This window comes from Sphaeramia orbicularis, chromosome 6, assembly GCF_902148855.1.
Source record: "Sphaeramia orbicularis chromosome 6, fSphaOr1.1, whole genome shotgun sequence".
Lineage (NCBI taxonomy): Eukaryota > Metazoa > Chordata > Actinopteri > Kurtiformes > Apogonidae > Sphaeramia > Sphaeramia orbicularis.
Window position 1 is genome coordinate 36870425 of NC_043962.1, and position 26790 is coordinate 36897214.

Here is a 26790-nt window from a genome sequence, read left to right on the forward strand (position 1 = left end):
AGAGGACAGGAGCTCTGGGAGTACTGGGACTCGGAGGACTCAGTGGACTGGACGGACCGGACCGGACCCGGGAAGGCGGAGGACATGGATGGACAGAACGGCAGCAACAGCATCTGCTCCCGGCCGGACGGAAAGATGAAGAAGAAGAAAATCCCCGACAGGGTGACTCTGAAGAAGGAGATCGGACTGCTGAGTGCCTGCACCATCATCATAGGTGAGGCAGGAAAACAAGAGAGCTGCCACTTAGGATCAGTTCTGCCTTTATCACTGCAGAACTTTTTCAAAGCCTCTGTGTGTTGTTTGACTTTTCAGACAGACTCCAACAGGACGCATACATCACAATTAGACTAAGTGTTCAAATGGGAGTACCTGAACGCCCCTCAGAGTATTAAGAAATCAGATTAAACCACAGAAAAGCAAATACAAGGGACCCCCAGTTTAGAAAATGAGGGGACTCCATGTTTGTTTGCATGTGGGTTCAGATCAAACTGAGTTGTAGTGCTTACGTGGCTAAAGTATATTAAGTGTAGAAGCTGGTCAAGCAGAATGACATTGTGTGGTGGAGCAGAAAGAACAGCGGGGACCTTAAACACACCTAAGCAGCGTAAATATGAGCATCCAAGCCTGATGGAGGGAGAGGCCTGCAGGGAGTCAGGCTGCATGCACTGGGAACACATTATCAGGAGTATTGGTGTTAATATCAGTGGTGGAGGAAACAGGAGGTAGGACTGGTCCAAGGCTTTATGGGGCCCTTAAAAAATGTGGCCCCACACTCTTAGGTACTGTCAGTCTAACTCCCACAGGTCTATCATAAAGTCACACTCTTAGGTACTGTCAGTCTATCTCACATAGGTCTATCATATAGTCACACTCTTAGGTACTGTCAGTCTAACTCCCACAGGTCTAATATATAGTCACACTGCTTCTCTGCATGCTCATTCCATTGACACAGAGGAGAAAACTGACAGACTGGACTGTTTTGTGACTTTGGTGATATGTCCCAGGATCTGTTATCCGTATGAGCTCCAAAAGTCAGAACAAACCTGGGAAAGAAAGCCTTTAAATATTCTGCTCCCACTGCCTGGAACAACTTACAGAAGGAGATTAAACTGAAGGAACTGGTCTCTTGAAATACCTTCAAAGTCACTTTAAATGAATGGGAAAAGGATTAATCTGGATGTAGATGTTTTTCTAATTGATTGAATTGGGTTCTGCTTTGAGATGCTTTCAAAGAACATTGTTGTTATACTTTCAGTATCTTTTAAAATAATGATGGTGTTTAATATGTACTTATTTTAGTGTTTTATGTATGGTTTTAGAACTGACTTTTGTTGTGTTTTAGGTATATTAGTGTGGATGTATGGCTGTGATTTCTATTTTGTATAACTTCTGCTGCTGCTGTCTTGGACATTCTTGAAAAAGAGATTTTTAATGTTAATGAGCTTTTTTCCTGGTTAAATAAAAGTGGTAATAATAATAATAATAATAATAATAATTATTATTATTATTATTATTATTATTATTATTATCATTATTATTATTATTATTATTATGATAATAATAATAACATGGCCAAAAGAACAAATGACACTGATTTGTACAGATCTGTCATCTTTCAGTTTTTCTCATTTCTTATAAAATGTAGATTGGTAACAACCGCAATTTAAGTTTTCCTTTAGTTTAGAGCTGAGTTTTCTGAAACCCTAGCTGTGGCGTGATGGCTTTTAGTTGTTATTTGGCTAAAATCACTGGATTTTTTCATGATTTTGAACAGATATTATTGCAGTGTTTTGAGAATAGCTTGCGAGAATCCATATCTTAGAGACTATATAGACTGTCATGAGAGAAAAGAATGTACACCTTTTCTGCTTTGAACACTGGTGTTGTGTATTAGAAAATGATCTGGTCCTTACCAGATTCTAAAATTATTTAAATCCACGTTCAAATGTAAAACAACACACAACAGTTTTCTAGAGCTGCAACCGATTAATCAACTCAAAGTGATAAAAAAAAAAAAATCATTCAACCACAATTCTCCTGAATCAAAGCTTTGTTTCCTTCATTTCTCTGCTGTTAAACATTGGTTCCACTGTTGTGTTTCACACGGACGCTTATTGTGACGCACAAAGAAGCTTCAATTCAGGAAAACTGCAATGCAATATCTCCCTTCAATCAATTTGAGTCAGTTAATCGAATCGGGACTTTCTGCATTGACTTCAAGCACGTAGTCGATTAATTGGTTGCAGCTCTACAGTTTTCCCAGTTTTATTTATTTAACGAAAAGTAAGCCAAAATTGAGAAGTGATGCTTGAAAAACTAAGTATGCCCTTCCATAGATTAAAAAGCAGTCAGATGCCACTGAGCAAATGCCTTTGACTATCGATCCTCAAATGGTACCACTTTTAGGAGTTTTGGCTGGTTTTGGCCATTCTGGTGTGCGTTAACTTAATATACACCAGAATGACCCACCCATTAAACCCATAAAGACCCAGTGCTACTTTTATGTCAGTTCCCAAATGATGTTTTCTCTATACCTCTATATCTATAACCTTACTTAAGTAATTGGCTGTTTGGGTGTTTTTGGGTTAAATTGAAATCTTGATGTTGTAAAAATAATCAACGATTCCCCTCAAAGTCATGAAAATACATTGTAATGGTGGGTGTCCCAGAGGCTCAGCTGGTGGACCACATGTCCTGGTTTGATTTTAGTTATTTGGGCTCTGATTATTCCCATTTACTCTCTCCCTGCATTCCCTGTCTCTACTGACTTACCCTACTCTATCCGATAACGACACAACAAGGCAAGGCAAGTTTATTTATATAGCACATTTCAGCAACAAGGCAATTCAAGGTGCTTCACACAGGACATTGAAATACAATGACAAGGGAAAAAAACACATTTAAAACATTATAAAAGAAACATGTAAAAAGGTGATTAAAAACAGCAAGTAAGAAAACAACACATAACACACACATATTAAAGAAGAGTTGCAGTGCAGAGTTTCGAGAAAGAATATCAAATTTAAAAAGTAAAAAGCCTTTTCGTCAAAGGCAGTCGAGTCTTTAACCTTGACTTAAAAGAACTCAGACTCTCAGCAGACTTGATATTTTCTGGTAGTTTGTTCCAGATATACGGAGCATAGAAACGGAACGCTGATTCTCCAACAAGCCCAAGTATGAATCTTTGAAAACACTTGCATAAAATGGAAATATTGAACTACAAATTCCTGGCTTCTTTAGATAAATAAAATGTTTTAATCCCTCATGCATTAGCTGAAAAATGCACCATCACAAATCTAAAAGCAGGTTTGGTTGCTGATGAAAAGTTTGCTAGTTCCCACAGAACAGCACCTGCAAACATATGATGATCTTATAAAACATCCACTCCAAAAACTGTGTAATGACCTATAGATAAATGGCAGGAAATTTTATTTAAGTCATAGAGTAAATTTCCAATCCAAGCTAACCAGAGCACTTTATGAATTAGATGCATTATATCAGATAAAACTACATAGCAGTACAGAGTAGTTTTAATCCTTTTAAGACTGACATTATAAAAGGCTGTCTAGGTGTCGTCATCGTTTCTTCGCAATAAAAGTGTCAGAAAATGTCATTTTTGACAATTCTTTTGCACCTTTGTTTTCAGGAAGAACTTAACTTTCAATATCTGTCCATTAATTATCATTAATATAAATAATAAATGCTTAAAACAGTGTGTTTTAGTAAAAAAGAAAAAAAAACCAGACTTGACGTTTTTAGCATATTTATTATCAGAAACAATTGTAAATGTCCATAACAAAACTTTTTGAAAGTGCAGAAATAAACTTTCAAATATTTTACATCTGCTCACACATACTTTTTGGTGTTGAACATTCAGTATCCTTATTATGGCTTCATATATTTTGTTATTTCCAGGCGTTTTTAAGCCTGTGTGGAAGACTATGAAAAAGTTCTTTTCTACTTGTAATAGAGTCCCGTAAAATGTTATATAGTGTCGGAAACTTCAGGATCTCAGCTCTCTGATAGTGTTTGAATTTTGTGGATAGCACAAATGGTTCAGGAGTTACAATAATTTGAATGGTATAAAGTACAAATGCAACGCTGGAGCGATTGCAGTTGTTAAAGGGTTAAAAGAGTCAAAATAAGCTGAACCTTATACATCAGCATCAATAAAATACAAGATATGCATTAGTCAGCAGAAATATACATAAACTAGAAAAGCACTCGAAGAGCACAGACCTCTGCTAAGGCACATCAGTGCCCCCCCCCCCCCCCCCCCCCCCCCCCCCCGATCACCACCAAAATTTTATCATTTGTTCCTTGTGCCAGTATCAACATTTCCTGAAAATTTCATCCAAATCTGTACATAACTTTTTGAGTTATCTTGCTAACAGACAAACAAACAAACCCCAATGAAAACATAACCTCCACGGTTCCTTGGTGGAGGTAAAAACATCATATAGAACAGTAAATCACTAACAGGGATCATGTTACTACATAGTGACTACTTTTACTCTTCATACCAAGTGGATTTTGTTGATAATATGTGTCTGCTTTTGCTTAGGTAAGGTGCTGAATGCAGAACTTCCTTTTAGTGAAGTATTTTCACTCTATATTAGAGTACTTATACTTAAGTAAAGGATCTGATCTGAATGCATCTTTTGTTACGTGCAGGTTGATGTGCTGTAAAAAAAAAAAAAAAAAAAAAAAAAAAGTATGTTTTCCTCTGAAATATAGTGTAGTAGATAATAAAGATAACAGAAAATGTGAAGTATTTTCCACAGTGAATGACACAGTGACCCAAACACTGGCCCTGTATCCTGCTCTGTGTTTTGTTCGAGTTTTGACTGACTAGATCTTTGCTCAGTAGGGGCATTATTGTAAAAATCCGTGTCCAGAACAGGAGAAAAGTCCTGTGTGCAGAATGCTGAAGCACCTTTCCATTCAGAGAGAAAAAATACAGAGAACAGACTGGCTGCTCAGCACACTGGACCTGCCTCAGCATCAGAAGTTGTGAACAGAGCTTTTCATAGACTGTGGAGCAGAGTCTTTAATCCTCCTCGTCACTTTCCGGGAGCTGCAGGAATAAAAGCAGATGCGGGAGGTGAGTCGGTCACTTCCCACCTCTGCAGCATGGAGTGGATAATTTATGTCTGGTTATGTAATGGCTGTCTGTGCCACTTGGCTGCCTTCTGCCGTGCTACTGGTAGTGCTATCGTCTGAATGTGTCGGATCTGCTGGTACTCTACACTGCATACTGAAGCTCTGGGCAGGAGGGATTGTCCCGGGCTGAGTGATGGGCTTTACCTCCTTCTCTAACTCACTCTGTGATAGAGCTCTTTGTGTTTTAATGCCCTCTGTATAAACTCAGAGGGGAAAAGTGGTGAATGGTGTGACTGGGGTTGCTCAAGAGTCTCAATGGGTCACTGGTGGAAAAGTTGGGGATGCTCTAAAGGATGTGAAAACTCTTACAAACAAGTCACATGTTTAAAGCATGTGTGATGTTTGGACATGTTCTGGATTCTATATGTACACATGCAATGGAGAGAAAGACTTAGACAAATCTTATTGTCATTCAGGTATGCACAAAGTGTATACAGAATGAAATTTCGTTGCATTTGGCTCGGGACAAGAATCTAATATAAAGTGCTAAGTTGTTTAATAAATAATTATAAAATACTACTATAACGTTATTAAAAATTCATGTACATGCGTGCAAAATACAGACGTAATTTAAAATGAGCAGCAGGGATAAAAAGCAACAGTGATTAAAAAGAGAAAATGCAGCAGGAGTAAAATATGAAAAGAAAGGTTACTAAAATATATATATATATATATATATATATATATATATATATATATATATATATATATATATATATATATATCGGCTAAAATTTGCGTAGAGGTCTTATTTATGTCTTTGTGCATAAGAAATCAATATAAGTGAATCCCCAAAGGAACTTCGTGTTGGTAAATGCAAGTTATGCAAATTTACAGGTTTTCTTTTCTGTTGCAACATGTTGATGGTCATATGAACTATGTTTTCAGGCCCAAAATGTCCAATTTCATCACAATTAATGCTATATTTTCATGTCACAAATGGCCAAGTTATATTTTAACTGAATTTACCTGAAAAACAAATATTCTATTCTTTTAGATTCCCTAATTTTTCTTACAAGATTCTATCCTACATATCACATGTTTTATTTTTACAGGTTGCAATATGGAGTATGGTGCTGATCCATCCTGCTTATGTTACACCAATACATACATTAAGAATGTCACACGTCACTTTTTAAATCAACAGTTTTCTAATAATAAGCATTTTTATAAAGAAATAACAATTCTATATTGTTATTTACTCTTTAGTATGATGATAAACTATACCATAAATAATTCTGATCCTAGTTTTTGCACAGGGATCATTTGTGGAAACGGTGACATGGCTGCCGAGCATCAGTATGATGGGATCTGTAACAGCCATGTCACATCCGTCCACTGCCACATTTTGTGTTTTTGTGTCAGCTGTTATTGTTTTAGATCCACGATACTAACATTTATGAATAAGAGGAGAATTAGCAATAGTAAGTATATACGTTTATTACTAATAAAGTACTGGTACTGACCAGATCATCATGGGTAATGTCACGTCCGTCCACCAGCAAAAGTTTTCACATACATGAGCTATTCAAAATCCAATATTTCTGAAAATATAGCTTCCACTGTCAAATAATATCAGTAGTCTGTGCACAAATATATTAGCATTATTTCAACACAGTTCTATGCATTTCTTACAACTTTTTTTTTGACAAAAATGGCCACTCATTTGACCCCCTAAGTACATTTTTTTTATTATTTAATAAAAGTTTCCACTCTTAAAAAAAAGTAACAAATGCTCTTATTACAAACTCAGAACCTTTTGTAAATAGTAAAAAGTGCTAAAAGTAAAAGTAGTCATTGCAATTGTTTTTCAGTTGGTTTGGTATTTGGATTCATGTTACTACTGCATTAACCCATAAAGACCCAAACATCCACCGTCAACCAAAACCATCTACTGATCTAAAATATTTAATACCTGTTGATCCACTAATCCTATCACAACATGTAAATAACTGGGGTAAAACACAGTTTGTCATCTTTTCATGGTCATCAGATATGACCCATTTGGACGTTCAGAGGCTCTGTAGTGAACATGGAAACACTGTCATCTTCTACAACATTGATTCACCAGTAAAACCCATGGAGTTGGATCAATGACAGTGGATGGCTGATCAATGCTGGTGATCAGTTCGTTGTTATACTTGCTGAAAAAGTCACTCTGTCTTCAGTTTTTTTCTGTTTTTGATATAATAACCCTGAACTTTCATCTGAGCTTTAATGAAAATCTACATGATCAATAAATTAAATACAGGAAAATACATGATTTACATTGAAAAAAAACAAAACAAAAAACAAAATACAGAAGACAATATTTTAATAAATGATGTTAAATCACTTAAAAAAGGTTAAATAGAGAGAAAAATTCTGCCACAAAGTAACACTGGGTTTTTATGGGTTAAGATCTCAACTTGATTGGATTGGTTTCTTTTTTATAGAATAACTGAACAAATGCCTCTTACATTTAACATCATGAAGATCAGGATAGGAAAACCAACTTAACAATAACTTTAATAGAAACTTCACTGGTTTTATAAAAGATAAACAATGTTGGATATTAATATTTTGATGGTTAAATTATTACCCATGTGTCCTGATAATCTATGTTACTCTTAAAGTAACAGTCACCCTCAAGTTTTTTCCTTAGTTTTTGTCACTTTGAACTTACTTTTAAATCCATCTCCAAGTGGCATTAGACAATCACACGTTACATGGTCTTAAATCTGACTTGCCTTAAACCTTCACTTTCTTTCTTCTCTCTGCAGGAAACATCATCGGCTCTGGGATCTTTATTTCTCCTAAAGGCGTCTTGGAGCACTCGGGCTCGGTTGGTTTGGCGTTGGTGGTCTGGGTCCTGGGAGGCTGCATCGCTGCCCTGGGCTCCCTCTGCTATGCCGAACTGGGCGTCACCATCCCCAAATCTGGGGGAGATTATTCTTATGTTACAGAGATATTTGGAGGTCTTATGGGGTGAGTAAAGACTCTCTAATGCACTTTACTGGTTAACTCAGTGGTTCCCAACCTTTTTTGGCTCGTGACCCCAGTTTAACATCACAAATTGAAAGGTTGAAAAACACAGGGTTAATGTTTGTCAAGGACTATATAATGTGTGAAAACAGCACAATTTGTTATTCCTAACATTTCCACATGATCTCAACCAAAGAACCTCCTACAATTGAGAACCCTCCCAGAAATTAATGAATATATTGTCTGAAGTGGGATTTGAACCCACACCTCTAGGAGAGACTGTGACCTGAACACAGCGCTTTAGACCACTTGGCCATTCTGACTTACACTTCATAAGCTCAATATTTTATTATTAGCTTCATGCTTGTGTAGGATGGTCATCTTTGTCAGTTTGCAGACTTAGTCACTGGCGTATTTTAATTTATCAGTCTATTCTAGGTCTGCTCCCATCCTACCTTCTGACCTACATCAGTCAGAGAACCACAGACATTTATAATCTTCGTTCTCAGGATCTTTTCTTTTTGTCTGTTCCTAAAGTTAGAACTGAACAGGGAAAAAAGGCCTTCAGGTTTGCGGCCCCATTCACCTGGAACGAACTACAAAAAGACCTGAAATCTGAGGATCTGGTTTCGTTAGAAACTTTTAAGAGGATGTTGTATGACTTAGAGAGAGAGACATCTGGCTGCAGATGTTTTGCCTGACGCACTTTGTCTTCATCTCATGAGAACTTTTTGCAAAGTTGACTTTGGAAGGTTTGACTTCACTATGTGTTTTTATGTATTGAAAACTTGTTTTCGTTTTATGTATGAAAGTTTGTGTCTGTAACTATTTAATGTACTGCTGCCCGTCTTGGCCAGGACACTCTTGGAAAAGAGATTTTTAATCTCAGTGAGGTTTTCTTGGTGAAATAAAGGTTAAATAAATAAATATAGCCATCTATTTTGGAAGTGCTGTAAAATACCAACATTAATAACTGTAAAACAGTTCAAAAGAGTTTTTTAATGTTCCCCATAAATTACCTATGAATAATTATGCTATTTACTCTCCCCCTTCGGTTTCTCAATCATAATTTTTATATTACCCTTGCTTCTGTAAGGGTGTCATGACATAAAGGCAAGAATACAAACAAAAATAGAATTACAGTAGAAATAATTAACTAATAATTAACAGTAATTAAAAAGAAAAGAAAACAAGTCAGTGGCCGTTAGCCAGTCCCAATAAAAGTGGGATAATGGGTAGAAAAGAGAAAATATAAAAAACATAAAAAATAGTAAAATTAGTAACTCATTAGAGCGATAAGAGCAACAAAAGAGGAGAGGGACCTAAAAACTAATGAAAGAAACAGGCAGATACTAAAGACAGTTTTGAAAAAATATACAGTATATATTTCACTTTGAACAAGTTTTGACAGAACTGAAAGCATATTTTCATTTAATTTCTACTGTTCTGTTCATGCATTCCTTTTTCATGTAGGACTCATTCATACTCAGTCCGATATTAGAACTGATAGTATTGGCACTGAAATCAGATCCACTCCACCACTACTAACTTCAAATCAATGGATGACAGAAACATGAATCTACTTCCTGGGAGGATGTTTTCAAGGTCAAAGAAATTATGTGTAGCATGTATGTTTTTTTGACTTTTTTTATTTTTTTTTATTTTGATTTTGTTAACATTTATAAGGCAAAGCTGCATTTTTTGCATCCTTATTCTGCACAGTCATATACAAATGGACCTGTTTCTATGTACCATGTTCAACCTAGATTAGATGGATCTTTGGAAATTAAGGAAAATATTGTCAGAAGTGGGATTTGAACCCACTTCTCCCAGGAAAACTGCAACCTAAAGTAGCACCTTAGTGTACTCAGCCATCCTGACCTACACACCTACATGTTAAGGCCACTGTCATATTGACAACCTCAGTCTTATAGCTCATTATTATTATTATTATTTTTTTCCTTTTTTTCTTTATTTCTTTATTTCTTTAAGGGTTAGGGTTAGCTCATTATTTTGACAATGCTGTAAAATATCTACAATAATGACTGTAAAACAGGTCAAAAGAATTTTTTAATGGTCCCCATAAATTACCTGTGAAGAATTATGCTATTTACTCTCCCCCTTCAGTTTCTCATTTATTAATATTTTATTACTCTTGCTCCTAAAAGGGTATTACGATCATTTGTCTCTCTGTCCATCTGCACTTGTAACTTAAACACTACAGCACACCTCAACTTAAAGATCTTGCACAAGGTAGGTCTATCCCATATTTTGTTCATCCCAGGAGATGGCCTAGATTTGGATCCAGATCCAGATATCAAGTGTGACTTTCTCAGAAATTAATAGTAATATTATGTAATAATAAACAGTCAGAGCAAAGACAACTGTCAGAACAACAGTGCAACAGTATTACTACTGGACCAAACAATAATGAATGCATATATTTATATACATTTAGAATTAAATATTATCTATGTTATTATTTACATTGTGATTGCACATGCAGACATGCACATGTGTGGTGGGGGTTACTGTTGCTAGGAACTATTCATGTCTAAATGGCTGTGGGGAGGACTGACCTGGGGTATCGCTGGTGCTGAAGGAGCTACTCTGGGCCTCTACAGTTTGATGCAGGGGGTGAGAGGGGTTGGCCATGGTGGATGTCAGCTTAGCCAACATCCTTCTGTCCACCACCTCCTCGATGGAGTCCAGCAGGCAGCTTGGCCGGCTAAATAAACTGGATACTCTGCCCCTGTCCTCTAGGTTCCTCCTGTTGTGGAGTGCTGTCCTCATCATGTACCCAACCACACTGGCTGTCATTGCCCTCACTTTCTCCAGTTACGTCCTGCAGCCTGTTTTCCCAAACTGTGTCCCTCCATACATGGCAACACGGATGTTGTCTGCCACTTGTCTCTGTAAGTAACATCCTCAACATTCATTTCCTATTATTCATGAGGGCTCACATTTGTCCCATATGTTGATCAGATTTATCCCACATCTTAATCACAGAGGAGATTAAGATGACAGACAAGTGAAGAGCATAGTTAAGTAAAACAAAGTTTACTTTTAGAAGCTATGGAAGCTATGGAACTGCTTGCTCATCTAGCAGAGTGCATTGCGTGTTTTAAGGTCATAACATTATGCCCCAGGTTCAAGCTTGTATCCATTGTTTCAAGTCATCTTCTCTGCAGTGTATTTCCTGTCTGGCTGTCAGTCTGTACTTTATTTATTTGATGATGCAGAAGATGTCCCCAAACAACTACAAACACTATAACCTGATTAAATGACAAGGACTGGTCTGGCAGATGACGTAATACAGAGGAACTGCAACTACGTAGTTGTTGCAGTTTTCAAGAGGTCATCTAACTTTCTGATGAACATAACTAATAAAAGGAAACAAACCCCCATAATAACAGATTTAATATTTATTATCTTGAGTTATCTTGATATTTATTAGCTAGCCTTAGTGTTAAATTCTGATATGTCTCTGATCTAATCTGTTTGTTTGTATCAGTTTCCAATGTGAACTGGTCACAGTTGTGGAGTGAGACCCAAACACAAAGGAGTGCAGTTAAAAGTGTTCAGATAATGCCCTTCAGTAAAAGTAATAATGCACGCAGTGAAAATACGTCTCTGCAAGTAAAAATTGTACGTTCACAGCCTTACCTTACATGCAGCAGAAGTGGTGTTTTGAATTCATTTTACAGGTGCATTCCTGTATATACTACATGTGAACTACTTTATAGCATGAGCGACTCCCTCTAGTGTAGAATTGTGATGAATCTCCATTTAAGGTGATGTTAAACTTACGTAAATTCTGACCTGATTGTTGAGACTGAGACATTGAAAAAGATTAGATTTGTATCTGATTAATGACCAAATATGGACATGGCCCAGATCAGATTCCATGTGATTTGTGCTATTCACACTATAATGAAAAAGAAAAAAACAAACAAAAGGAAAACAGGTCTGAGTCAAAATATGCACCATTTTTGCCTGGAGTGTGAACATAAGCATAATAGATTACAGCGATGCACCTTAATACTGCATACAGATACAGATGAACTTTATTGATCCCCAGAGGATTTTAGGTAAATTTAAGAAACTGAATCAGCTTAAAAACCAAAATAAATAAAAGAAAACCTGAATCATGAGACTGAGGTGTTGTAGTCTCTGATGGCAGTTGTCATGAAGGATCTTCTGTACCTCTCAGTCGTGCATTTTAATGAGGTCAGATGCCCACTGCAGCTGCTCCTCTGATTTGCCAAAACGAGGTATAGAGAATGATCTGGATTTTACAAGATGTCCTCCACCTTCCTCAGTGTGCATCACTCCACCACAGTCCCCAGTGTGTCCAGTTTCTCTCCAAATACAGAACCAGCATTTTTCACCATAGGACAAGACCCACGTAAAATTGGTGGAAGAAATAAAAATCAGTTCTAAACTGTAATAGAAATATGGTGTGACATGGCAGACTGTAGAAGAAACTCACCCCTGTTTTATGTATTATGACATTTGTATCTGCAGAAATGACTCAAATGGCTCAAATGAGTCTCATAATGAGGTAACAAGGTAACACAACAGTTCTTACAGATTTAATATTTGTTTTCTTGAGATAAATTCATCGAGTAATCTGGAGATCATGACATTCGTTCTTCTCAGTTTCGGCTTGATGTGCCTTGGCTCACTGCATTACTTTAGTGCTGACTAAGCTAAAGTGCGTTTGCATCATTCATTAAGGATGACATGTTGTCTTGCGGTTATCCTGCTGCTGTTGTTGGATGCTCTCTGGTCTATGTCTGCCATCACTCATGTCCTTTTTGCGGCTGATGACAGTCAGTAGTCAAGAAACTCTTTCTATCTGCATATGCATCACAGAGGCAGTGGTCACATGTAACATTTCTGTTATGTAACTCCAGGCGGAAGGCTCTTTAAAACCTTTTGTAGAGCTGTAGTAAAAAATGCATGGCATCCCTGGAGGCAAGAGGCGAGCAGGCTAGGAGACGGGATGAGGAGGAATGTTTGGTTTCTGGAAAACAAAAGCTGGTCATGAATATGTGTGATCCACCACTTCTCCCAAAAAGACACATGTTTGTGAAGTTTACTCTCTATATTCTCAAACAAATTAGTTTGAAAACAATAAGGACTTAAAGTGAATCTAAAGGAAACTTAGAGATTGTTTTATAAACAGAACATACATATTGAAAATAGTTACTGACGACTGCTACTATTCCTAGTTATTCCTAGATGGAGCTGCTTCTTCTTCATCTTCTTCCTCTCCTTCTTCTTCTTCTTCTTCTTTCTTCTTCCTCTTCCTCCTTCTTCTTCCTTCCTCTGACCTATTAATTCTGTTCACAGAATGTGGAAAATCTAGTCATCGAACAAAAATTTTGAGAAAGTTTGGTCAATCACAACTGCGTCGTAGTGTAGAGACACTACTGCTCTAGTCTGTGGCTTGATGCAGAAACAACATGGCAGCTTCCATAACTGTAATATTTTAGCTTTGTTCTTCCATAGCAGCATGAAATAGCACCAGGTCATCTGTCTCTTATGTTTATTCTTTTCATTTGGACAGAACTGCAGAAGGAGGGTGTTGCAGAATAAGAACAGTGCAAAGCAAAAGATGTGTTTGTACGTTCGTTGCCCTTTCCCGGCCACACTCCTGGCCTCCTGTCAGTTTGTATTGGCTTCTGAAAACTGCTGAATATGTTTGTGTCTCTGTCTCAGTTTGCTCTGTGACACATGAAATGCACCTACAGGGGTTCTGACGTAATCTGAAAGGACCGGAGAGGCATCTTTGCCTCTAAAAAATTTAGGTATTCACATTAAAGATGTATTCCACAAAAAAAAGGAAATGCAGCCTGAGGACTGGCGCTCCAGACCTGCCATGGCAGGCCAGGCAAACTTCATTCACACAGGACCTCGGAGTACAGCCCAGAGGGGACATTTCATTACCCAGTGTGGACCTGTCAGGCTGCCTAATTACTTTGGTGTCTTGCCTGAGAGTACCTGCACTCACTCCCATTAATCCACACAGCCTCATTGTCCAATAAAATAGTGTTCTGGAGACGAGGTGAAACCTTGGGACTTAAGCGTGTGATTCCTTGCCTCTGATGCCATCATTCACGCTTGTTTTTGATGCTGGATGCCGAAACGTGAGCTCTGTCCAGCCTCCTCCAAGCTGTGGAGGGGGGTACCTCGCCACGTTTTGTTTGCCCTTCGCAACGGAAGTGGTTTGTTTCGTTGGGCTGACAGCTCCGCTTTGTTTTGGAGAGTGAGGCCACCTTGAGAGAGAGCAGGGTAAAGCTGGTGACAATGATGGACGAGCTGAAACAATCACGCCCATCTTCATTCACCAGTTTCCCACATTCCTGCCTCCCATGGCGACCGGCTGCTGCGTCCGAGTCCATGAAAAGATGGAGCCACGTGGGCGTGTGATGGATGATAATAACATCCAACAATTTATTCTGTAATAAACTCACCCAGACCCTCCCCGATCTGCTGCAAAAAAGGGGTGCTGAAACCTAAAACGTCTCTATATGATAAAACTGTATTAATTCTACAAAGAATCAAAATGATTCGTAAGAAAATGGAACTTGTGGAGTGCAATATGTATTACTTTTGAGTAGCAAATTATTTCTATTTATTAATTTGATATATACAACTTTTATTGATAATATTTTTGTGGTGATTAACCCTTTAATCTAGTGGTTCCCAAACTTTTTTGGCTCGTGACCCCATTTTAACATCACAAATTTCTGGCGACCCCAGACATTCAAAATGGAGACTTTTTTTTTTTTTTGCTAAAATTAATTTGTTTTTGATCACGTAATAGTTTGCTATACTTTGTTGCAATTAAACGTTACGACAACATTTAGTCTATATAATGTATATTATTTGGACAGAGGCAGTAAAGCCAGGTGTAGATTACTGCACAAAGTGAGAATTTTATTTTCCTTGGTCAGGATATGTACAGCCAGTCCAGCTTGGATTTACAAGGCTGACAATTAATACTGAACAAACAAGAACTCAAACTATGAATTATGAAACAGCTGCAGCATCTGAAACCGACCACAATGAACATTTGAAAGATAAACAGAACCACAGTGCTTCAGTTTCAGCTTCACAGTTTGTCATGTCTTTTGTTGACTGTGATTGTCTCTCTCAACTCTTTAAAGCCTTTAAAACCTAACTTGTTTGTGACGAACATTCTGAATGTATGATTTATTTTAAATATTCATAGAAATTCAACAGTTTGCTCAATAAGAAAGATTTCAAAACATGCTGATACAATAGATTGTGTGCTTTCCATAGACATTTGAGCATGCTCAGTGCACCCCCCACCACCTGTGGAATGAGGGGCAAAACACTGAGCATTGAGTGAGACCAACTCACTATAAAAGTAGGCTTTTTTTTGTTTGTTTTTACCATTGTTTATGGCGTTGTTGTGATTTTCCTTTATTAATTTACCTCCGCCAGGCTTTGCTCTGTGTGTTTGTTTGGGTGTTTGTTTGTTTGTTAGCAGGATAACTCAAAAAGTTATGGATGGATTTTCATGAAATTTTCAGGAAATGTTGATACTGGCACAAGGAAGAAATGATCAAATTTTGGTGGTGATTGGGGGGGGGGGCACAGATCTGTCTTGGCATCGGTCTGTGCTCTCTGGGTGCTTTTCTTGTTTACTGTGTTTTTACCAAGTTTCGACCATGTAACTGCTTTGTGAAGTTCAACCAGGTGCCAAAAAGGGCCAAAATTCAAATACTTGTTTAGTGTGTTCCAGTATACAGTTCATGGTAAATGTCCTAAATCTTTCATTGATGTACATTCTGAGTGCTTTATTTAGTAAAAACCTGTCAAACTTCAATTCCTCTCTGTTTTTTTCTGTTATTCCACCCTGTTTTGACCTGAAAACACACAGTAAAACAAAACCGCTGAAGAAAAGGAACACAAGCACATACTCACCGCAGCTTTTATGACACTTGCACAGATGCAAATTCACAGCAGCACATTTACCTGAAATAATGTCTCAGGGGTTAAAGGGTTAATGTTCTTTGGTGCTCAGTGCTGCTGACCTGGGTGAACTGCTCCAGTGTTCGTATGGCCACCAGGATCCAGGACGTCTTCACCGTGGGGAAGCTGATGGCTCTGGGCCTCATCATCGTCGTTGGCCTTGTCCAGATCTTCAATGGTAACCTTTACAGCCGTGTATTTATACATGTGACATACTGAAGACACTGTGACACAATGTGGTGCATGTTCCAGTGATATAATTAAAGTAAGAAAACAACTAACAACAGTCAAAAGTAAATTACTGCTTGCTCCATTGACTCTTCAAATGGAAAATCCTGTTTATGTATTGGACAAGTGACACTTTCCAATAACAGCAGCATTAGGAAGGATATATGACTAATAATTAATTAGGTTTTTAATTAGGTTGCGAACACTTAATCAGTCATGAAATGTGCTGTCATATTGGGCTTTACATCAGCAGCATTTATAATAAGTTACTAACACATAACCATCATCACATTACAGCTAAAATACTTACATTAAGAGATTTTGCTCCTAAATTATAAACAATGTAAATCATAACCTATTTAGAAGTCATTTATAGGGTTTCCCCTGGATTTCAGACTCCCTTCTACAGAGGATTGGGCATTTTCCCTACCTGTTTCAAAACATCAGCTTTTCTAGTAAAATATATATAATTTAGCATTATTTTGGACCATTTTTAACATTATATATGTGTACAAACATTTTAAAAAGCATTCTAGATCATTCTATTTAGTTTTGATGCCCTCTACATTCATTTTATATTAACTAAGTTTTGGTGCTCCCAAAAAGTTCTGCATGTAAACTCTGTAGTTTTAAGGTAGACTTCTTACTGTCCGCACAACTAATGTATATTTAACAAATCAGTTAACAGTGATACAAAATTACCTCTATGTAAATAACTGCCTGTTGTGGCTCCCACTCAAATCAAATAAATATTCAGATGGGATCACGTTCAACTTAACTGACTTAAATTACCTAGAAGCGACAACATACTGCAACGTTGATGGTGATAGCTTGAAAAATAAACAAAAACATATATTTTATTACTTTATAGCAGTGGTTCCCAACCTTTTATGACTCGTGACCCCATTTTAACATCACAAATTTCTGGCGACCCCAGACATTCAAAACAGAGACTTTTTTTTTTTTTTGCTAAAAATGTGTTTTTGATCATGTAATAGTTTGCTATACTATGTTGCAAATAAACATTAATTTTAGATAACATTTAGTCTATATAATGTATATCATTATGGACGGAGGCAGAAAAGCCAGGTGTAGATTACTGCACAAAGTGAGAATTTTATTTTCCTCGGTCAGGATATGTACAGTCAGTCCAGCTTGGATTTACAAGGCTGACAATTAATACTGAACAAACAAGAACTCAAACTATGAATTATGAAAGAGCTGCAGCATCTGAAACTGACCACAATGAACATTTGACAGATAAACAGTACCACAGTACTTCAGTTTCAGATTCACAGTTTGTCATGTCTTTTATGGATTGTGATTGTCTCTCTCAACTCACCATATATTTTTTATTAGTATGTTTTTTTAGTTGTTTTTTTTTTAGCAATTACTAGAAATTTCAGGTGACCCCATCTGAATTCCAGGCAACCCCTACTGCTTTATATTAAATCACATAACGTTATAGTTGAAAACTATGTGAAAATGCAATTTTTAGTCATATAACCTCTTCCTCACTACAACCAAAGCTCCTAATTATCTCAAAAAACCCCTGACTCTAATCCTTCAGCCTTTAATAAATATAAAACAAGACACAGTAACTCAAAGATGGACTTGTCTTTCAGGGAACTACGAGGCGCTGACTCCTCAGGTGGCCTTTTCCCTGGACAGGACGCCGTCAGTCGGACAGATCGCTCTGGCCTTCCTTCAGGCCTCCTTCGCCTTCAGCGGCTGGAACTTCCTCAACTATGTCACAGAGGAAGTGGTTGAACCTAGACGGTGAATATTTATGTTTTTATCTTATCTTTGCCTATGTCTCCTGGTTCAAATGTTGCTGCTTTTATTGTTCTATACTGACTCAGACATGTAAATGTATGGAAAATATCAGGGTCATTTCACCTCAATTACATTTTATTAGTTAATTGTTATCAAGACCATGATCCCTCATCCTAATCTTTTTACTGTGTTTCATCTTATTTATTTTCATTTAATGTACATAGCTTTGGTAATAATTAATAGACAAGCTGTGATTTTCAGTAGAAATTTAATATAACAGTTCCTCAGTATAACTCTTGGAGATTTTATTCTTGATGTAGTAACTATGACTGCATTGTTTTTGAACATCAATCCTTAATTTATGCAATTTTAATATTATGCTTTCAAGTACGGCAATATTTTTTAAGAAAATGTTTCATATGCCATTTTCCAGATGCTTGTTTCATATGTGCATGCAAGAAAACTCAGAAGGCTTTACTTCATGGCAAATTGCTTTTTACTACTGTCACAGTGTTCTGTTAAATACACAGTTGCCCATAAAGTTGGAATAAAATATTTTTACCACTTCTCTAGATAGATAAAGTGTAACTGGGACTCAGTATGTAATCATTGTCCCTGGTCAAAGGCGATTACTGATGTGTAGAAACAGGAATAAAAAGAGGAATGTGTCTGAAAACAAACTTATTCCAACTTTATGGGCAACAGTGTATTTTCTAAGCTCTACTTTTCAGGTAACTCAGAAATCTATTAAAAAAGAAAACAGATAAAAATGATAAAAGCCATTTATAAATGTGAAATCATTTGCCTTTATATGTACTTCAATGGGTTTTCGTCACCTAGGCAGTTGGTAATTTTCTTTTTATCATTCATCTATTATATTGAGCACCTAGACCTATGGAAGTAAATCTGTCTCATCAGATTTTGAATTATAAAAGCCATTGAATTTCTAGCACTGAATGTTTTTGCACTGAAATTAAGTATCTGATTTTTTTTCACGGAAATTAGAATCTGAATTTTTTTGCACTGAAATTAAGTATCTGAATTTTTTGTCTCTGAATTCAACTACGTTCATAAATTTAGAATTAAAAAATAAAAAAAAATTCAGATTACACATCCGGGACACCAAGGATAAATAATCGATTCTTATGGAAGTAAATCTGTCTCATCAGATTTTGAATACCATACCGTATCATACCAACTTTATTTATAAAGCCCTTTAAGAACTTTACAGCTGGCCAAAGTGCCGTACACCAAACATAAAACAAGGGATTAAATAAGCAAATAAAACTAGTGAAAACACAGGGTATTAAGTGGGCTAAGAACAACAAAATACAAACATCATAAAAACAAAGACAAATTAAAATCTGTTAAAAACAGCATAAAAAAACAGACATGTCACTCACTGATTAAAAGCTAATGAGAAAAAGTACGTTTTGAATTATAAAAGCTATTGAATTTCTAGCATTGAATTTTTTTGCACTGAAATTAAGTATCTGAATTATTTTTTTTGCATCTGAATTTTTTTTCGCACTGAAATTAAGTATCTGAAATTTTGTCTCTGAATTCAACTATGTTCGTAAATTTAGAATTAAAAAAAATTCAGATACAAAAATTTCAAAAGCCAAAAATTCAGATGCAAAAAAATCAGATGCAAAAAATTCAAAAGCCAAAAATTCTGATGCAAAAAAATCAAAAGCAAAAAATATTCAGATGCAAAAAATTCAAAAGCAAAAAAATCAGCTGCAAAACATTCAACAGCAAAAAATTCAGATGCAAAATTTTTTTTATTCTAAATTTATGAACATAGTTGAATTCAGAGACAAAAACTTGAGATACTTTATTGCAGTGCAAAAAAAAAAAATTCAACACAAGAAAATCAATAGCTTTTATAATTCAAACTCTGATGAGGCAGATTTACTTCCATATAGAGGTTTTCCTGACTCATGCAAGTGTATTATTCATATCTTCTTTTAGCAAACAACATAAACTCATATAAAATATAAGTGTAAGCCATATATATTGGCTGGTTCAATGTGAAATTGGATGTTTAATGCTTGTTTTTGTTTTGTCATCTTCCATGCATGGCTCATTGATGTTTTTGGTTTTGACTCTATCATCTGTGCATGGTGCGCTGCCTCGTTCAGGAATCTACCTCGTGCCATCTATATCTCCATCCCATTGGTGACCTTTGTGTACACGCTCACCAACATCGCCTACTTCTCCTCCATGTCTCCTGAGGAGCTGCTCTCATCCAATGCTGTGGCCGTAGTGAGTAAAGCGGCAAAAAACAATGAGCGTCAACAACAGTTTGCTGTCACATTCACGCCTTAGCTCATAGTTGGGGGATCTGAATTAACATCCAGCTCAGGTCATTAAAACAAAAAGAGTCCAAAGGCAAAGGGAGAAATCAGAAAAAAAACTCAGATGCACTTAAGGGTATTGCATGTTATTTATAGAGCCCTCTAGTGGTGAAATATGTTTTGCACCGGAACAGAACCTACACCAGATTAAGAGAAATGATTTCTTCAACACAACAGGTTAAAACAAAACAGTATGTAATAACTCATGATGTCACATATTATAACTTCATTAATATAACTTGTATTTTGTAGCAATGTATGATGGTGATTATTACAAGTTCATGAATCAGCTGAAGGTTTTTAATTGTCTTTTTGATGAGCCCTTTTTTCACCACCATCGCAGTGGTGAAATCTTTGAGTTTGTGTGTATTTATAATAAAAATATGAAAAATGTATCCTATTACTTCTACTTAGACTCAGATCAGAGTCTGAATTAATATTTAGGACATTTAATGTGGCTTAATTATATAAAAAATAATAATATGACACATATCCTCCTGAGATCCGATGCATTTTTTGTCCTCTGTAGGGGATGAGTTTTACAGCTTTACTTAAAAAAAAGAAAGAAACACTGTCTAATACAAAGGCCATTCCATTTTTTTATTTTTTTTTAAATTATATCTGAAAATACTGTTGCATAATGCTGTTTCCAATCATGGTGACTATTTATTATATATTAAAAAAAAATAATAATAAAAATAAGCCAAAACTTTTACTTTCCTGGGTCCCAGGGGGTTATACAGATTTTGGTTAGTACACTGTTATGTTACGTGTACATTATGTAGAAATTGCACATTTCATACTTTTTAATAACCACCATAGTTTATATAATAACATAAAATGCTGAGAAATGTATTAAACATTGCATTCAGACACCACATGCAAGTTTTACAAAGCAATGACGTGAAAATGCAATATATTTTGAATAGTTAATACATAATATAGTTCCATTTTTCTGTTTAGACGTTTGGAGAGAAGCTCTTGGGGATGTTCTCCGTCATCATGCCAATCTCTGTGGCTCTGTCCACCTTTGGAGGAATCAACGGCTACCTGTTCACCTCCTCCAGGTGAGCTCCAGCACATCTTCAACACCCTGAGTCTTCAAACATGTTTTCTAATATTGTCTCTGATGGTTTATTTTGTTTGTTTTTTTCAGGTTGTGTTTCTCTGGTGCCAGAGAGGGTCACCTGCCCAGTCTGCTCGCCATGATCCACTACAAGAACTGCACACCTATTCCTGCCCTGCTGGTCTGCGTATGTATAACCTCACCTTTATAAAACCATCCTCTGCTGGATCCAAGTCTATCTTATCTTCATATTCTAATAGCAGATGCTTTTATTTTTTGCCACACCTTTCTTTGTTTTCAGTGTAATACTTTGAAATTGACAGGAACCAAAAATAGTAGTGTTTCTATAAAATGACAAGTAATTTTTTTATTTATTTATTTTTTTAGATGTGGCAAAAAGGAAAATGCATATTATGTGCACTTCCATAGTATCATCAGAAGGTGGCGATGTAGGCTACATTAAGTATGGCTTTAATAAACAGAGGTAAAGAAGCAGAGACTCCTCTAGATGAGCTTGTTCTGTCTACTCACTTATTTCAACCACAAGATATGATTTCGTACTTTACGGGAACACTGTGGAAGACACTGGGATGAGTCAGCTGTTTAATCATGAATAACATAATTTTAAAAATAATAATAAATAATAAAATAATATTATTATATAATTATATATTATATAATATTATTTTATCAATCAAATAATAAAAATGCATTTCATTTTGCCACATATTTCTTTATTTTCAGTATAATGCTTTGAAATTGACAGGAACCGAAAATAGTTGTGTTTCTATAAAATGACAAGTAATTTTGTATTTATTTATTTATTTTTAGATGTAGCAAAAAGGAAAATGCATATTATGTGCAGTTCCATAAACTGGTTTACAGTGAATAACCTAGGCTGCACAGTATCATCAGAGGGTGGCGGTGTAGGCTACATTAAGTATGGCTTTAACAAACAGAGGTAAAGAAGCAAACTCTTCTGCTATTGTCTACATAAGGTGGTGTTTGAGCTTGTTCTGTCTACTCACTTACTTCTACCACAAGATATGATTTCGTGCTTTATGGGAACACTGTGGAAGACACTGGGGATGAGTCAGCTGTTTAATCATGAATAAAATATCTGCTGCATCAGGTTTTTCCATTTCCTTTTATGCCCATTTCCACTTTTTCCCTAAAAGGCAAAAATGACCTCAAGTGACTGTAAAATGTGTTTGTGAGTTTCCTCAGGGTTTTTTTTTTTGTTTCCTTTTGTTTTGTTTTTTCAAATTTGATTGTATCCATTGAGATTTTATAATGCAAAATGTGCAATAAATATGTTCACGGAAATATAATTGAAAGCAATGTTTACATTATACTCACTTAAAATCCCATTTTCAAGTTCAGAATCACATTTTGTTTCACTTTAATGCTTGAGTTTTAATGCTTGATCTTTTTTGGCGTTACTGATAAAATGATAGTCATAATTGCCTTTCAGCACATGATAGTTCAGGTGGTCTGAGGAGATCAGAGAATTCATTCTTCTCCTGTCTGTGTAGTGTTTTTGGACAGTAGAAAATCAACCACATGTCTCAGACTCAGACTCTAAACATAGGTGTTTTAATAGTGGTAGGAGGGTTAAATACATGATTGACAGCTGTAACTACCAATTACTGGTCACAGACACTCAGACGTGACCTCTCCTGGAGTGTCACCTCTTTTTCTTAAACAGCGTGAAGCAGTGTCAGTATCATCTGTTGTTATATGTCAGGGGTTACCAATCCTGGTCCTCGAGGGCTACTATCCTGCATGTTTTAGATGTATCCCTCTCCCAGCATACCTGATGGTCATTATCAGGCTTCTGCAGAGCCTGATGATAGGCCTATCATTTGAATCAGGTGGGTTGGAAGAGGGGTACATCTAAAACATGCAGGATAGTAGCCCTCGAGGACCAGGATTGGTGACCCCTGTTATATGTCATCGTTGTGTTTGGACAGAGAGGACTGACCACACAAGGAAGGTCTGCATCATCGAATTTTGGTGGTTTTGTTCTTCTGATTTCATCTCCTGCAGTTTTAAAGTGATATTTATGCTGAATCATAGTTTACATGCTTTTCTTCCTTTTTTATATCAACATCTAGAGCTGTAATGTCATGCATTTTAACCCTTTCAGGCATAGTGGTCTCTACAGTGGACAGTTATTCTCCAGCTGTTCTATTGTTTATTCATGGGTTTTGTTGTTTTAGTTCCATATCAGCCAACATAGTGGAGTTTATGCATCATCCCAAACACTGCATATCATACAATTACTGTAACTTTGCTGCTCTTGATAAACCTGATCTGCAGAAACATATTTTAGTGTAAATCAATTGCTAATTGTTATTAGACTGTAATTAACAGTTTTCTGAAACAAAAAGTTTTTTTTTTTCTTTTTTTTTCGCATATCCTCCTGAGACCTAGCAATGCATTTTGTCCTCTGTAGGGGACAAATATTTGACAGTTTAACTTAAAAAATACTATCCATTGCAAAGGACATTCCATTAAAAAAATCAATCAATAAATAAAAATAATTTTTAAAAATGTATCTGAAAAAACTGTTGTATTATGCAGTTTCCAATCAAGACAATTTTTTAATGTAAAAAAGCTAAAATTGTCAATTTCCTGGGTCTCAGGATGATATTATCTCCATGAAATGAGTAATAACTACTATTAGAGTATGAAAAAAATTTGAGAAAACATATGATTAGCACTCATTAAAAATACTTTCATGTCATAGTTTTCACACAGTATATCACTTTCTGATGATGAGTTTTAAACGCACGTTTCTTTGCATCAGAAATTAAATACATGGCGTCCAGCTGAGTGGACATTTTTGTAACTCCACAAAAAATAGGTTCATAAAAAAAAAAATTAAATTGCATTGCTTTTTTCATGCCTAAAGAGGAATAAAAACACTCAAGAAAAAAATATTGACTAAGGTTCTCATAATTCATGCATGAAAGAGTTAATGATTTTGTTTACAACACACACAGTGTTTAAAAAACCCATCATATATTATACACCAAAGCTACTATTAATATTGATTAATTGATGGTTATGCTTGTTGTATATTACAGTGCACTGCCACCATTGTAATTCTTTGCATTGGAGAAACACACAACCTCATCAACTACGTCTCCTTCATCAACTATCTGTCATACGGAGTCACCATCGCAGGTCTTCTGTACTACCGCTGGAAGAAACCCAACCTGTACCGACCCATTAAGGTACCACAAATATCTGAAGTACAGTGACACACATATAATACTGAAGAATACTTCTGAACTACATGACTGATATTTATGATTCAGTGTTTAATGTATTGCAGTACTTGTTAACAGGAGTAAGTAAGATTTAAAATATACCAGATTCTTTGACACATAAGACATCTAAGTATTGAATAAGTTATTGTCATACATTGGTCTGTTAGTTTCAAATCCTTTTCTTGGCAAAACAAGAAAAAAAAGACATGCATCACTAAAATTTTGGTTACACTTCTGTTTTTTACATCAGATCATCATATCCCCCCTAGATGTCATTACACCTGCTTTTCTGTTAATGCTCAAAAGTGATGGTGGTTCAAAAGGGAATCAGACATAGGCCGAGGTTTGGCAACATTTTCTATTTAACAAGCCATTTTTGGACAGAAATGTAAAAAAAACAAAAAAAACAAATCTCTTTAGAACCAAAAAATTTCCTTAAAGTGTTTTACACTCGTCCAGGGTCTACCCCGCCTTTGCACATAGGTAGCTGGGAATAGGCTCCAGCACCCCCCGCGACCCTAGTGAGGATAAACCGGGTTCAGAAGATGAATGAATGAATGAATGAATGAATGTTTTACCTTCATGTAGTGACCTTGAGAAGCTGTTATTGAATTGAACTGAACATACTTATTCTTATACTTATTTGTCATTACTATGTTGTACAGCAAAAATTGACCAGTATGTGACAGCTTTCTTTGCAATAGAGTATACAGATGAATGCCCTCAGTGTCATAAAAAAAAGTACTCTACTGTTACTTCTACTAATTCTACTTTTAATTCACTTGGAGTATAGTTTACATTTTTACAACTGCATAAAATCAGAATGACTTTATGGTTGCAGTAATAATAGCAAAATGTTTAATACATGAGTGTTTATCATACGTGTTACCTTGTGTTTTTTTCCCAGGTGAATCTTCTGGTTCCTGTGTGTTACCTGCTCTTCTGGGCTTTATTACTGGGTTTCAGCCTTTACTCAGAGCCGGTGGTTTGTGGTGTGGGTCTTGTCATCATGCTCACCGGTGTACCCGTCTACTTCCTGGGTGTCCATTGGAAAGAAAAACCAAAATGTATCTACGATTTCATTGGTATGTTTTTAAAGCATGTCTCTGAGATCTTTACATGTAGTTTTGATCACATTAAGTGTCTTTCCATTCATCTGTTTTGTTTGCATTTTTAATTAGTGCATTAAAAAAGCAAAGTAAGAATGGTGGAAGTTTGAAAAAACTTGAAATATTGTAAACATAATTTTATGCTCAATAGAAGTGGAAACGCTGTTGTATCAGGAAAAGGTAAGTACATATTAATTAAAAGGAAGTTAAACGATTCAATGAATAATTATGTTTGTGTGGATATGTAGACTCATAAGGAGAATTCAGTGTTGATTTATGACAATAACTTGTAGCAACAATAAAATGCCACAATGTATCAAGAGTTGAACCATATATGAGGACTGTGGATGAGTTTATTTCCATTTGACCCAGACCTGTTCCTGGACAACAGCTAAAACTGCTTCAGTTTGTTGACACAATATTTCTTACATCTCTTGGCTTCTCACCATTTCATCAGCTCAGATCGTATGGAACTGTTTTAAATACAACAGGAAAAAAGTCAAACGATAATGATGATGATGATGATGATGATGATGATGATGATGATGATGATGAAATAGCTCTTAATACTCACACAACATTAGTAGATAGATACATGTATTAATTAACATTGTCTCTTGTGATACATCTGGATGGAAACTCGACTGCTTTGTCTAATAGCTGTAAGAGCTAATTTGATTCTATGTTTGTTGTGTTTCCCTGCAGAGACGGCGACATATGTGGGTCAGAGGTTGTGTTTTGTGGTCTTTCCTCAGATCGACCCCATTGAGATCGCCAGTCCCTCAGAATGGACTGACAGGTCATCAGGCAGGAGCAGTCTGTCTGCCAATTCTTAA

At 36.1% G+C, this 26790-nt stretch overlaps 1 protein-coding gene and 1 non-coding gene across 2 annotated transcripts; one reads left to right on the forward strand and one right to left on the reverse strand.

Moving 5' to 3' along the window:
- Nucleotides 1-26790, forward strand: slc7a10b (solute carrier family 7 member 10b). Its single transcript, XM_030137695.1, has 11 exons — nt 1-214; nt 7926-8130; nt 10891-11042; nt 16190-16315; nt 17991-18144; nt 20286-20409; nt 21465-21568; nt 21658-21754; nt 24660-24809; nt 25753-25930; nt 26660-26790. The coding sequence occupies exons 1-11, from the start codon at nt 85-87 to the stop codon at nt 26788-26790; spliced, it is 1551 nt and encodes a 516-aa protein (XP_029993555.1). The 5' UTR covers nt 1-84.
- trnal-cag (transfer RNA leucine (anticodon CAG)) lies at nt 8368-8450 on the reverse strand. The gene has a single exon. It is a non-coding gene; the product is annotated as a tRNA-Leu (tRNA).

Excerpts from the sequence above, each read along its gene's own strand:
- slc7a10b (XM_030137695.1), top strand. The coding sequence starts at position 85 with ATGGATGGACAGAACGGCAGCAACAGCATCTGCTCCCGGCCGGACGGA. Across the intron at positions 215-7,925 it reads TGCCTGCACCATCATCATAG|GAAACATCATCGGCTCTGGG; the intron begins GTGAGGCAGGAA and ends TTCTCTCTGCAG. Across the intron at positions 11,043-16,189 it reads GTTGTCTGCCACTTGTCTCT|TGCTGCTGACCTGGGTGAAC; the intron begins GTAAGTAACATC and ends TTTGGTGCTCAG.